General features: G+C 49.0%; 1 protein-coding gene across 3 annotated transcripts in view; it reads right to left on the bottom strand.

The window, feature by feature from the left end:
- The window catches only part of stxbp3 (syntaxin binding protein 3), an 85233-nt gene that overhangs the window by 23471 nt on the left and 48563 nt on the right, over positions 1–13199 (bottom strand). For all 3 annotated transcript variants that reach the window (XM_072511405.1, XM_072511406.1, XM_072511407.1), the window contains one exon: positions 12531–12632. In XM_072511405.1, coding sequence (XP_072367506.1) covers positions 12531–12632 — 102 coding nt within the window. The remainder of the gene's footprint in view (positions 1–12530; positions 12633–13199) is intronic.

Genomic DNA, 13199 nt, shown 5'->3' with positions numbered 1-13199 from the left:
TCAAAAAAAGTTAAAATAATTGATGTCTTTAGCATTTGCCCCGGCTACACCTAGAATTAATGTAATCAAACTACAGGCTAATCTTACAGAGATCAGAGAGAGCATTTTCAGATTTAAATGGTAATAACTTGATTGCCAATTAATAAATAACTGCTAAAGGAAGCACCATCTTCATCCAACACTGTGAACAACTGTGATACACTTTTTTCTCACAAACCATAAAAGGTCTTCACTGCTTTAGCTTGAAATTTTTAATCAAGTGGTTTGTTGCGATGGTTACTGTATTTCATATTATTAGCTGTGATTGTGAAATATTGATTGATATCTTTAATAAATACCTAATCACCTCAATCTTTCTTTCCATGTTCTAGTATAACTTCAGCATGAAGTTCAACAGTTCTAGTCAAATCCCTGCACACCTCAGGTCAGCAGTTGTCAGGAATCTGTGCCACAACAACAATGGTAGCTGCTTCAACATTTTGGCAGCGAACAGTGATTACAGTAACGAACCAGAACAAACTTACTGCAGCTAACTGTGCTGTATGTTAACTCATTAATCAGTGAACTAAATACCCTCAATTAAAGTGATCTTGAATGTGCACTAACTGCAACATTACATTAGCAGTTGTAGACTTTACAATTTTACAAAAGATATTAAAGCAGATTTCTTCTCCACTTGGACCATTTATGGTGGAGAGATACCCAGTGAAAACAAGCTCCGTGGATTCTCTTCTCCCAGAGAGACAATCACGCTCTTGTGGCCAAGACCAAGAGGTCAGAAATGGAGGGCAAAGAGAGGACGAAATTAAACTTGTGTTTCTCTCTCTCCCTCCCTGACAACTGCTGACCTGAGGTGTGCAGAGATTTTGACTTGAACTGTTGAATTTCATGCTGAAGTTATATTAGAACATGGAAAGAAAAATTGAGGTGATTAGGTATTTATTAAAGGTATCAATCAATATTTCACAATCACAGCTAATAATATGCTGTACTGCATCATTTCGCAGTTTTCAACTGCAAAAGTAGTCTTTGTGTTACTAAACCATTCAGGATAATATTTACAATCCACTTCCGTCCACAAAGGCAACCTGCTGCAGGTCCTTCACCAATTGCAGGTTTAATTTACCCTTATACACAGCTTTTTTTTAATATCTCTTGGGAAAGTGTCTACTTTCCACCTGGTTAACAACAGTAATTGGGAAGTCACAATGTGACCAACCCAGGCAGAAAACCAGCCGAACAGTGTTGGTGCTCCAGCACCTTTGTATGGGGTGTGGGTCTCGAAGGAACATTGGAGTTCCTGTGGTACTGCTCATAGTGAGTCAGGTGATATACTATTTAAAAACAGAATACTACAGATGCTGAAAATTGGAAATAAATACAGAAAATACCGGAAGCGTGCAGATAATCAGGTAGCATCTGTAGAGAGAGAGAAGCAGTCAACAGACAGCACTGTCACAGACCCGGGGCTCCGGGGACCTTTAAAAATAGCGGATAGGACCGGATCCGGAGGTCCTGCCCCTATTTCCAGCACGTACATTTTACAAATAGGGGAGAGGTGAAGGCTAGAGGTCTGGATATTGAAAGCAACTGGGACAAAGACCCAGAGAACTTGGAAAAAAAAGTTATTGCAAATTTTCATTTATAACAAACAGGACATCAATAACATAGCCAATGTTACACAGTATAACGTAACAACAAAAGCACACAGAAAAAAACAAGACTAACACAATCCATCGTATAATCTTTTCACGACAATACTAACTATCCTCAGCCACCCCCCCCTAACAGCTGATGATGACTAATTATTTAAAGTAGGAAATGAATGGCTGCCACCTCAGGTAGAACGCCTCCACCGATCCACTAACAGTGTACTTGACTTTTTCCAGATACAGAAACTCCACAAGGTCACCCAACCAGGCCAAAGCACTGGGCAGAGTAGAGGGTCTCCATCCCAGCAAAACTCACCTCCAAGCTATTAGTGAGGCAAAGGACAGAACGTCCACCTTCTCCCTGGTCTGCAGTCCTGCCGAGTCCATCACCCAGAACATGGCCCTCAAAGGACAAGGCTCTACATCCATATTGAGAGTCGCTGACAGGTTATTAAAGAAGGAGACCAAAAAGGTTACCATCAAAGGGCACAACCTAAAAGGTGGGTGCGGTGAGCAGGCCCCCAAGAGCACCGGCCACATGTGTCCTCCACTCCCACGAAGAACCCACTCATCCTTGCCTTGGTTAGGTGAGCTCTATGCACCACCTTGAGCTGAATCAGGCTAAGCCACGCATAGGAGGAAGTGGAGTTCATCCTGCAAAGGGCCTCACATCACACCTCTTCATCCAGAATTTGACCTAGCACACCCCCCCCCCCCCCTCCCCCCTCAGACCCCACCAGCAATAAGATTTGCCTGAGCAGGGTGGGTTGTGGGGTTAAAGGAAAGGTACAGCAGGCCTTCTGGATTAAATTGCATAGCTGGAAGTAGTGTGTCCCTGATAGTTGAAATTTCATAGAGAGCTCATCCAAACTGGCAAATTGTCCATCCATGAACAGATCCCCAAAGCTTTTAAAGGCCCTTTCCCCTCCATGACTCAAACACCACATCCAGACTGGGCGACACAAACAAATGATTGCCACAGATGGGGGCCAATAATGACATAGAGTTCAGTTTGTAGGCTGTCTAGACTGCCTCCATATCCTTAAAGTAGAGATCACTATTAGGTTCGAGGAATACTTCACCAGGGAGAACGGGAGCCAGGCCACCTTCAAAGCCCACAAACTCGAGCCCCCACATGAACCTCCTCCTTCTGACCTCATATTGAATTTGGCTGCCTCAACCATCCCAGCCCCTTTTCAACATTGACCGTCCAATAATAAAAGAGCAAGTTGGGTAATGCCAGGCCCCCCGACTGCTGGTCCTTCTGAAGGAATACCCTACGGATTCTTGGTGTCTTACCCACCCAAATAAAAGAGGTCTAAAACCTGCTAATCCTGGGAAAAAAATATATAGGGAAGAAAACAGAGAGACATTGAAACAAAAACAAAAACCTTTGGAGAATGTTCGTCTAAACGGTCTGGTCTCGGTCTGCTAGGGACTGCGAAAGGTTATTCCACTTTTGCAGATCTGTCTTCACTCTACTCACCAGACTTGTATAATTTAACACATGAAGCGTAGGCCAATCATGGGACACCCGGACACCCAGATAACAAAAGCTACCTCTGGCAAGACGAAAAGGCAACACCCCAAAATTGGTTCCCCTCCCCAGGGGGATTAACTTGCCTTGGGTGATCTATACCCATGAAATAAAGTTCTGCTCAAATCCAAATCTCATAAGCACCTCAATGAGGTACTCCCATTCTACACTGTCAAAGCCTTCTCCACATCCAATAAGATAATCATCTGGTTCACAAGCTGAGGAGGAGGGGATAACATTCAAAACCCACTGTATATTAGCAGATAATTGTCACCCCTTGATAAAACCAGCCTGGTTCTCTGCAATTACCTCCAATCTCAGCGCCAGTATCTTGGCCAGTAGCTTGGCGTCCAAATTCAAAAGGGAAATGGACCTATATGATCCACATTGTGTTGGCTCTTTATCCTTTTTCAAATGGGGGAGATAGAGGCTGGCATAGCAATGGCCCCCAAGTCAAAGAAGCATTGAACATGACTACTTTTAGTGGAACCAGTTGACCCACAAACGTCTTTTAAAATTCAGCAGGAAACCAGTCAGGACCGAGGGCTTTGCCCGACTGCATCAGCCCAATGCTCCTCAACACCTCCTCAAGGCTGAACGGCCTCTCCAATTCCTCCCTTCTCTCTCTCCACCGCCGGGGTGGACAACCCATCTAGGAACTCAGACATGCTCGACCCATTCCCTGGGGGCTCTGACCTGTAAAGATCCCTACAAAATATCTCAAATGCTGCATTAATCTCTCTCAGGACAGAGACCAAACTGCCACTCGAGTCTCTGATCTGAATAATATCCCTGGAAGCTGCCTACCGCCTCAGCTGATGAGCCAAAAGACAACCTACCTTCTCCTTGTCCTCATAAACCACTCACCTCGCGTGCCACAGCTGGCCCACCACCTTCCCCGTGGACACCAGATCGAACTGTGTTTGCAGCTGCTCCCCAGTTGCTAGCAACTCAGGGTCAGGGTTATCCGAATACCGGCGATCCACCTCCAAAATCGCACTCACCAGTCACTGCTGCTCTGTCTTCACAGCTCTATCTAGATGAGCCTTATAGATTATGTCCCCGCGTACCACTGGCTTAAGGGCTTCCCATAGTGTTGGGGGAGAGACGGAGTTGTTCCTACTAATCTTGATATACTCATCATTGGTCAAAGCGGTGATTACAAAATCCCTTCTCTGCTAATTGCGCCACATCTAACCCCCACGGCAGGCGCTGAATGGGATCCATCTCCAAGGCCAAATCCACAAAAGTGTGGAGCATGGTCAGAAAATATTATTGCCAAGTATTCTACTCTTTTTACCCAAGAGAGCAAGGACCTACCAATTAGAAATCAATCAATCCTGGAGTACACTCCATGTACATGTGAAAAGAATGAGAACACCTTATTCCTTGGGTTCAGAAATCTCCATGATCTGCCCCTCCATTTGCTCTATAAAGGCCCAAAGTACCTTCGCCACCCCCAACAGAGCCAACGATTTAGGTCTGAACCAGGCTATTATAGGATCCAGCACACTTTTGAAGTCTCCTCCAAGAATCAGTTGTTGCGTATCCAGGTCAGAGATGGATCCCAACAGATTTCTTACAGATCCACATCATCCCAGTTAGGGGGCATAGACATTCACCAGCACCACATTATCTCCGCCAATGGCCCACCTTTTAAAAAATTCGTTCATGGGCATCACAGGCTCTTGCCAGCATTTATTACCCACCCTTAATTGCCCTTAAGGGGGCAGTTAAGAGTCAACCACATTGCCGTGGGTCTGGAGTCACATGTAGGCCAGACCAGGTAAGGATGGCAGATTTCCTTCCCTAAAGGACATTAGTGAACCGGGTGGGTTTTTACGGCAATATGTGTCGTTTCATGGTCATCATAAGTCTTTTTATTCCAGATTGTTAATGAATACAAATGTCATCATCTGCAGTGGTGGGATTTGAACCCGGGTCTCCAGAGCATTTCTGGTTTACTAATCCAGCGATAATACCACTATGCCACCGCCTCGCTGACTGACCACCATGCATCTCCCTTTAGTGTCCGATCCTAGTGACCTACAGCGGGACCCGTTTATTGATCAGAATTGTAGCTCCTCAAGCCCTTCCATCAAAGCCCGAGTGAAACACCTGGTTCACCCATTCCCTCCGCAGTCTGGTCTGATCTCGAACCTGCAAGTGAGCCTCCTGCAAGAACACCACATCAGCATTTAGATTCTTCAGGTGAGCGAAAACGCTCGACCTCTTCACCCGGCCACCCAATCCCCTTACGTTCCAGGTGACCGACCGAATCTGGGGTATCCCCCCACCCCCCCCTTACAGAATCGGACACTTCCACCGCAAGGGACTACCCAGTAAATATTTTTTTTAAACATAGCTCAAGGACCTACCCAAGATGGCCTCCATGCATCCCCTCAGAGTAAAACAAAAACAGTTCTATAGTCATCATCAGCAAGCTGATCCCTCCTCCTTCATTGCCACCAACTCCCCACCTAGACACACAAATTGAAACCAAATCCAAGATCCAAACCCCCTCCCACCAGGCTCCGATCCAGGCGCTAAGCACATCGAACCAGCCAAAACTGGTTCAACATCTGGAGTTTTACCCCCCCCCCCCCCCCCCCCCCCCAGGACCTTCGCTACTCCCTCAATCACCCCACCATGTTTCCTTACTACTTCTGCGGTTTGTCAAGTTTCTTCCGAGTGGGGCCTAGTGCCTCCTCAATCAACTGCAGCAGCCTCTGACATCAACTCTCAATGACTTTCAAAGTGCTTCTCAAACTCCTTTCAAACACCCCAGAAAGCCGTCGTCGAAAAAATCTCACTCCCATTTACCAGCTTTCTTTATTGATGGTGGGGCAGTCCTTCTCAGGACAAAAAGAAAAGAAAAAAGGGACGATATCCCCCAGCTCGAGGATAAAGCATTTTTCTCAATACAGTCCCTTACCAGACTAGATTTTCAACGAGGACCATATTCCCGCCCGCGCACACACACGCGCGCACACACACACACACACAAAGAAAAACAGTAAACTGGACCAGAGTCCATGCTTTCCAATAAAGACTTCTGCCTCCTCCAATATCTCCACATGAAAGTCTTTGGACTCATACTTTACTGGGTATATCACCCCGAATCAAACTCTATTCTCTTTATGGCAGCCTTCACCTCATTAAAGGCCGCTCGCTTCCTCGCCAGCTCAGTTCCCACATCTTGATAAATCCTCCTGCGGTTACCCCCCCATTTCAACTCACGGTTTTCTTTAGCCCACTCCAAGACCCTCTCCTTCTTCCGAAAGCTGTGAAAACCAAGAATAAGTGTTTGAGGTGGCTCGTTTGGTCGAGGCTTCTGTCGTAGTGTTCGTTGGGCCATGTCCAGCTCCAATAGGGACACAGATCCAACCTCATCCATCATCTTCTGAAATGTCTGCGACAGGTATTCAGTGGACTTCGGGCCCTTCATTCCCTCTGGCAATCCCACGATTCAGAGATACTGCCTACTTGACTGATTTTTTGATCGTCGACCTTAGCCTTCAATCGTTTTGTTTAGATTGACCACTACCGCCATCTCAGCCTCCAACAACGCAAGGTACTCAACTTGCGTGGTCGGGTCCTTCGCTACTCCCTCAATCACCCCACCATGTTTCCTTACTACTTCTGCGGTTTGTCAAGTTTCTTCCGAATGGGGCCTAGTGCCTCCTCAATCAACTGCAGCAGCCTCTGACATCAACTCTCAATGCCTTTCAAATTGCTTCTCAAACACCCAGAAAGCCGTCGTCGACAAAGCTGCCTCCGCCATTTTGTTTGTCGAAAGACTGCATGAGGCCTCAGAGTCCATCGAAGAATTGTATTTTGCATCTTTTTCCCCTCCTTTTTTCCCCATTTAATCATTGTTGGAATCCAATGCCAATGATCCGAAGCGTTGTTCTGTAAGAGAAATCGGGCAAAAGGGCCTAGAAAAGGTTGGGTCCTGACCAGAGCTGCCGGGTGTGTGACCTCCTCTCACATGCTGCCACCGAGAGTTCAAAGTCCCAGAGAACTGGGGCCACCTCACAACAGCTTCTGGAGTCATTGGCTCTGGCTCCAGTATACACCCAGCCACCCAGAATGAAAACTGCACCTTTCAAGGCACTTCCTCCACATCCACCCCATACCTAACCTCCCAAGGCAGGCATCCGAGCCGGGAACTAACAAAAATCTAGCCCGACATTTCAGGTCGATAATCTTTCATCAGAATTGGGAAAGGTTGAGACTTTTGGTAGCGGCTATGTCCGAATAGGTCGCATACACGGCAGCTCCCGCCGGGATCGGGGTTTCCAAGAAGCATGGGCCCAGTGGTCGAGAGAGCAGCAAGACTTTCTGAGGAGCTGCTTTGCAGAGCTGAAGACGGAGATGCAGGCCCCTATTAAGGCTCCATGGAAAAGATGGTGGAGGTTCAGAAGGTACAGGAGAAGGCGATCAAAGAGGTGGAGAGGATAGTATTTGAGAATGAGGACGAGATCCTGGGCCTGGCGGTCAGGGTGGAGGCGCACGAGGCCCTACACAAGAGATGGCAGGAGAGGCTCGATGATCTCGAATATAGGTCTCGGAGTCACAACCTGCGGATCCTGTGCTTCCCTGAAGGTGCGGAGGGGGCAGACGCGAGCACGTATGTGACTACAATGCTGGGGACGCTGATGGGCGCGGGGGCCTTCCCGCGGCCCTTGGAACTCGACGGGGCGCATAGAGTCCTCGCGAGGAAGCCGAGGGCGAACGAACCACCGAGGTTCCACCGCTTTACAGACGGGGAGCGTGTCCTGTGTTGGGCAAAGAAGGAGCAGAGCAGTAAGGGGGAGAATGACGAGATTCGCATATACCAGGACTTGGGAGCTGAACTGGCGAGGAGGCTGGCAGGTTTCAACCGGGCTAAGGTGGTCCTTCACAGCAAAGGGGTGAAGTTCGGGCTCCTGCACCCGGCGAGACTTTGGGTAATGCACCAGGGCAAGGCACCATTATTTTGATACGCCGGATGAGACATTCATTAAGCACGAAAAGCTGGACTTGAACTAAGGGGCAGCTGCACGTGGGTGAAACGCGCTGGCGGAGATGTGTAACCGGGTGTCGGCCTGGTGTAAGATTGTTAGTAGAATTTAAGCTTGTTTGCTTTTCTTTTCCTGTTTTTTTGTTTCAGGGGGCGGGGTAACGCCCGGGTTATGGTGTCCGGAGCACGGGATGGATCCGGATGGCACTTGCCCTCTTACCCTGTAGGGGAGAGGGGGGTTGGGGGCCCGAAGGAGGAGACAATAGTAAGTTTGGAGATAGAGGTGGGGGTGGCCGGGGTCAGCATGGGTCAGCTGACGTACGGAAGCGCAATGGAGGGGAAATCAGTGCTAAGCAGGTGCTTGGCAGCGGGGGGTGGGAGCGGGGCCTGGGGAGGGGGAGCGGTGCTGCTCTGCTGACTGAAGGGGAGCCAACTGTTGGGGATAGATGGAGAGTCGGGTTGGTGGGTCTCCGGCGGGAAGGCTGGAGCGAGGGGGGGGGGGGGTGAGGGGGCGCGGGCACTTGGCTGGCCAAAAAAGGGAGATGGCTAGTCGGCGGGGGGGGGGGGGTCCGGCGCTAGACCGGTCTAAGTCCAGGTCGGGAAAGAGACCGGTGGTGGCCAGGGCCCTGTGGGAGTTCATGGATCAGATGTGGGCGTGGACCCGTGGAGATTCACGCGGCAAAGGGCGAAGGAGTTCTCCTTTTCCTCCCACGTCCATAAAGTCTACTCGCGGATTGACTTTTTTGTGTTGAGCAGGGCGTTAATCCAGAGGGTGGAGGGGGTTGAGTATTCGGCCATTGCGGTCTCGGACCATGCCCCGCACTGGGTGGACCTGCGACTGGGGGCGGAGCGAGGCAGCGCCCTCTCTGGAGACTGGATGTGGGGCTGCTGGCAGATGAAGAGGTGTGTGGGCGGATAAGGAGGAGCATTCAGAACTATGTGATAACGAATGACACAGGGGAGGAAACATCAGCAGCGGTTTGGGAGGTTATGAAGGCGGTCATCAGAGGGGAGTTAATCTCTATTATGTCCCACAGAGAGAAGAGGGAGAGGGCGGAGAGGGAGAGGCTGGTGGGAGAGATGCTTCGGGTAGACAGGAAGTACGCGGAGGTCCCCCGAGGGGGGGCTGCTAAAGGAGTGCTGGAGATTACAGGCAGAGTTCGATTTGCTGACCACAGGGAAGGCGAGGCACAGTTGAGGAAAGTGAAAGGGGCAGTCTACGAGTATGGGGAGAAAGCAAGTAGTTTGCTGGCGCACCAACTTCGCAGGAGAGAGGCGGCCAGGGAGATCGGGGGAGTGAGGGATAAGGAAGGTAATATGGTGTTGAGCCCAGAGAGGATCAATGAAGTCTTCAAGGAGCTTTATGGGAAGCTGTACGAGTCAGAACCCCCGAGGGGTGGGGAAGGGATGAAGCAATTTATGGGTAGATTGAGGTTCCCAAGGGTGGACGAGGATCGGGTGGAGGGACTGGGGGCCCCGATGGAGTTGGAGGAGATAGTTAAGGGACTGGCAAGTATGCAGTCGGGCAAGGCCCCGGGTCCGGACGGCTTCCCTGTAGAATTTTATAAGAAGTTCTCGGAGCTACTGAGCCCGCTCCTGCTAAGAACCTTTAATGAGGCAAAGGAGAGAGGAACCCTCCCCCCGACGATATCGCAGGCATTGATCTCGCTCATTTTGAAGAGGGAGAAGGATCCGCTCCAATGTGGATCCGACAGGCCGATATCGCTCCCGAATGTAGATGCCAAATTGCTGGCAATAATTCTGGCTACCAGAATAGAGGACTGCGTCCCGGGAGTGATCGAGGAGGACCAGACGGGTTTCGTCAAGGGCAGGCAACTGAACACAAATGTGAGGAGGCTCCTGAATATTATTATGATGCGGAGGCGGGGGATGCAGAAGTAGTGGCTACAATGGATGCGGAGAAGGCCTTTGACAGGGTGGAGTGGGAGTACCTGTGGGAAGTGTTAGGTAGGTTTGGATTTGGGGAGGGATTCATAGAGTGGGTCAAGTTCCTGTATCAGGCCCCCGTAGCGAGTGTGTCCACCGGGGAGGGGGGGGAGCACCGGGTTTCCCTCTATGCGGATGACCTGGTATTGTTTATTTCGGACCCGCTAGAGGGGATGGGAGAGGTCATGCGGATACTGGGGGACTTTGGGAGCTTCTCGGGATGCAAGTTGAACGTGGGGAAAAGTGAGCCGTTTGAAATCCACGCTAGGGGTCAGGAGGAGAGACTGGGGGAGCTCCCGCTCAAGATGGTCGTTATTTAGGTATACAGGCGGCTAGGAACTGGGATGCCCTACACAGGCTCAATTTATCTAGGCTTGTAGAGCAGATGGAGGGAGACTTTAAAAGGTGGGACATGCTCCCGCTTTCCCTGGCGGAAAGAATGCAGACTGTGAAAATGACGTTTCTTCCCAGATTCCTGTTTGTTTTTCGGTGCCTCCCCATTTTCATCCCCAAATCCTTCTTCAAGCGGGTGAACAGGATTATCACAGGATTTGTGTGGGCAAACAAGACCTCGCGAGTCCAAAGACTGTTCGTGACGGTGGCACTGAGGGTCTGGTGTCAGTGGAAGAGGCATATGAAGGAGGAGGGGGGTCTCAGTTTGGACCCCGATACGGAACAACCATAGATTTGCTCTGGGTAGGATAGACGGGGGGTTTCAAGGCTGGTATAGGGCAGGCATTAGAAGGATGGGAGACCTATTTATAGAGGGGACTTTCCCTAGCTTGAAGGCGCTGGAGGAGAAGTTCGGCCTGCCCCCGGGAAATGCTTTCAGATACCTCCAGGACTTTCTCAAAAAACAGGTGGGGACATTTCCGCTGCTACCCCCTCGAAGGATACAGGAGAGGGTCGTGTCTGGCATCTGGGTAGAAGAGGGGAAGGTGTCGGACATATATCAGGAGTTGCAGGAGGCGGAGGAAGCCTCAGTGGAGGAGCTGAAGGGCAAGTGGGAGGAGGAGCTAGGTGAGGTGCTAGAGGAGGGCCTGTGGGCTGATGCCCTGGGCAGGGTGAATTCGTCTGCATCATGTGCCAGGTTCAGTTTAATTCAGTTTAAGATGGTGCACCGGGCTCACATGATGACGGCGAGAATGAGCAAGTTCTTTGGGGTGGAGGACAGGTGCGCGAGATGTGCAGGGAGTCCGGCGAACCATGTCCATATGTTTTGGGCATGCCTGGCGCTTAAAGAATTCTGGCAGGGCTTTGCGAGGTCTATGTCCAGGATTTTGGACACGCGGGTGAAGTAGAGTCCAACAATAGCGATACTTGGGGTGTCGGAGGATCCGGGAGTGCAGGAAGCGAAAGAGGCCGAGGTGTTGGCCTTTGCCTCCCTGGTAGCCCGGAGATGGATCTTGCTAATGTGGAGGGACTCGAAACCACCAAGCGTGGAGACCTGGGTTAGTGATATGGCTGGGTTCCTCAGCCTGGAGCGAATAAAATTTGCCTTGAGAGGGTCCTTGATGGGGTTCTCCAGGCAGTGGCAACCTTTCCTTGACTTTCTAGGGAAGTGGTAAAATGTCAGCAGCAGCAGCAACTTGAAGGGGGGGGGGGTGGAATTGTCTATTTAATGTATATTTGCGTTTTGTATAATGATAACAGCCAACCAGTTTTGTTAAATATTTTTCGTTTATTTTTCTGTTATGTAAAAATTCTGGTTGAAAAAAGCTTTAATAAAAACAATTTAAAAAAAAGATTTGGAAAAAGTTGAGAGATATAATTGGATTTGAGCAAGGGATGGAAAAAAAATGCAAGTCTCTGATGGGGTGGAAGACAGGAGAGATACGGGTTCGATTCTCCGGCCCTGTGCGCTCATATGCAGATCGCACCGCGGTGGGAGAATCGCGTTTAGTCCTTGTAGAATATGAAGAGCACACCAAAGAAAGTGATCTCCTTACAAAAGAGGTTACCTGGCACTGAGGAAATGCCAACAATGGGAAAGGCCAGATATTGTGGTGCACTAAACTGCAATTGGGTGAGTCACACCAGAACACTATTTGTATTACACAAGCAGCCCAAACTGCAACATAGGGAATCACTGCTGGATGCAGTTTATTTAACTTGCATCCTGTAACTATCAAGTATCTTTTACCCAAAACCACATTTGTGAATAATGTTTTGATATATGTACTTCTTTCACAAATTATAAACAGCACGGGAAGAAGAGCTCTGTTTAAATTGTACCTGGGGCTTGGTGGCCCACAGCTTCAACACATCAATGGTGACAAATAGCTGCCAATAGGTACTGATATTCATACTATCTTTGCGTTTTGCAGGCCGTGTACAGAGAAGACACGTTTAAGGTTAAAAATTCAAAACAGGAGGAGCTTATACATACTCGACAACTTCGGCAATATGCAAATGTCGCAGTTTTATCCAGAGTTCGTCATCCTCACCCAAAAGAGCCTCTTTGGATGCAGGGTCATCCTTCGTTTGATACCTATTAAAAACATTTTTAAAATGCAGGATTTAATGTAATGTAAATAATTGCATTGTCATTCAGAGAACATTTTCCCCCACAGATCAAACAGCAAGTTTACCCCCCACTCTGTAGTTGCAGGTGAGGAGAAAATCAGTTTCCGTTCCAGACCCACATGATCACTTAACTACCAACCCTCATGACCAAGGATAGCACACAAATACACCTTGTGACTTTATGCCTTAAACCTTTTAATTACTGTCCACATTACCCCACAAAATTCAGATTAAAACCAGAAAAATATCAATATTGACACTCTGCAACTTTTCACAGATGCAAGAAACACCTCATCTCTCTGAGCCAACAGGCAATACAGCACTGGCTTTTAACCTGGTTTTATTGCACGTGTTATCATATCATAGAATTTACAGTGCCGAAGGAGGCCATTCGGCCCATCGAGTCTGCACCGGCTCTTGGAAAAAGCACCCTACCCAAGGTCAACACCGCCACCCTATCCCCATAACCCAGTAACCCCATAACCCAACCCAACACTAAGGGCAATTTTGGACACGAAGGGCAATTTATCAT

This window comes from Scyliorhinus torazame, chromosome 7 (assembly GCF_047496885.1).
Source record: "Scyliorhinus torazame isolate Kashiwa2021f chromosome 7, sScyTor2.1, whole genome shotgun sequence".
Classification (NCBI taxonomy): Eukaryota; Metazoa; Chordata; class Chondrichthyes; order Carcharhiniformes; family Scyliorhinidae; genus Scyliorhinus; species Scyliorhinus torazame.
This window is presented reverse-complemented; position numbering and strand designations above follow the sequence as displayed.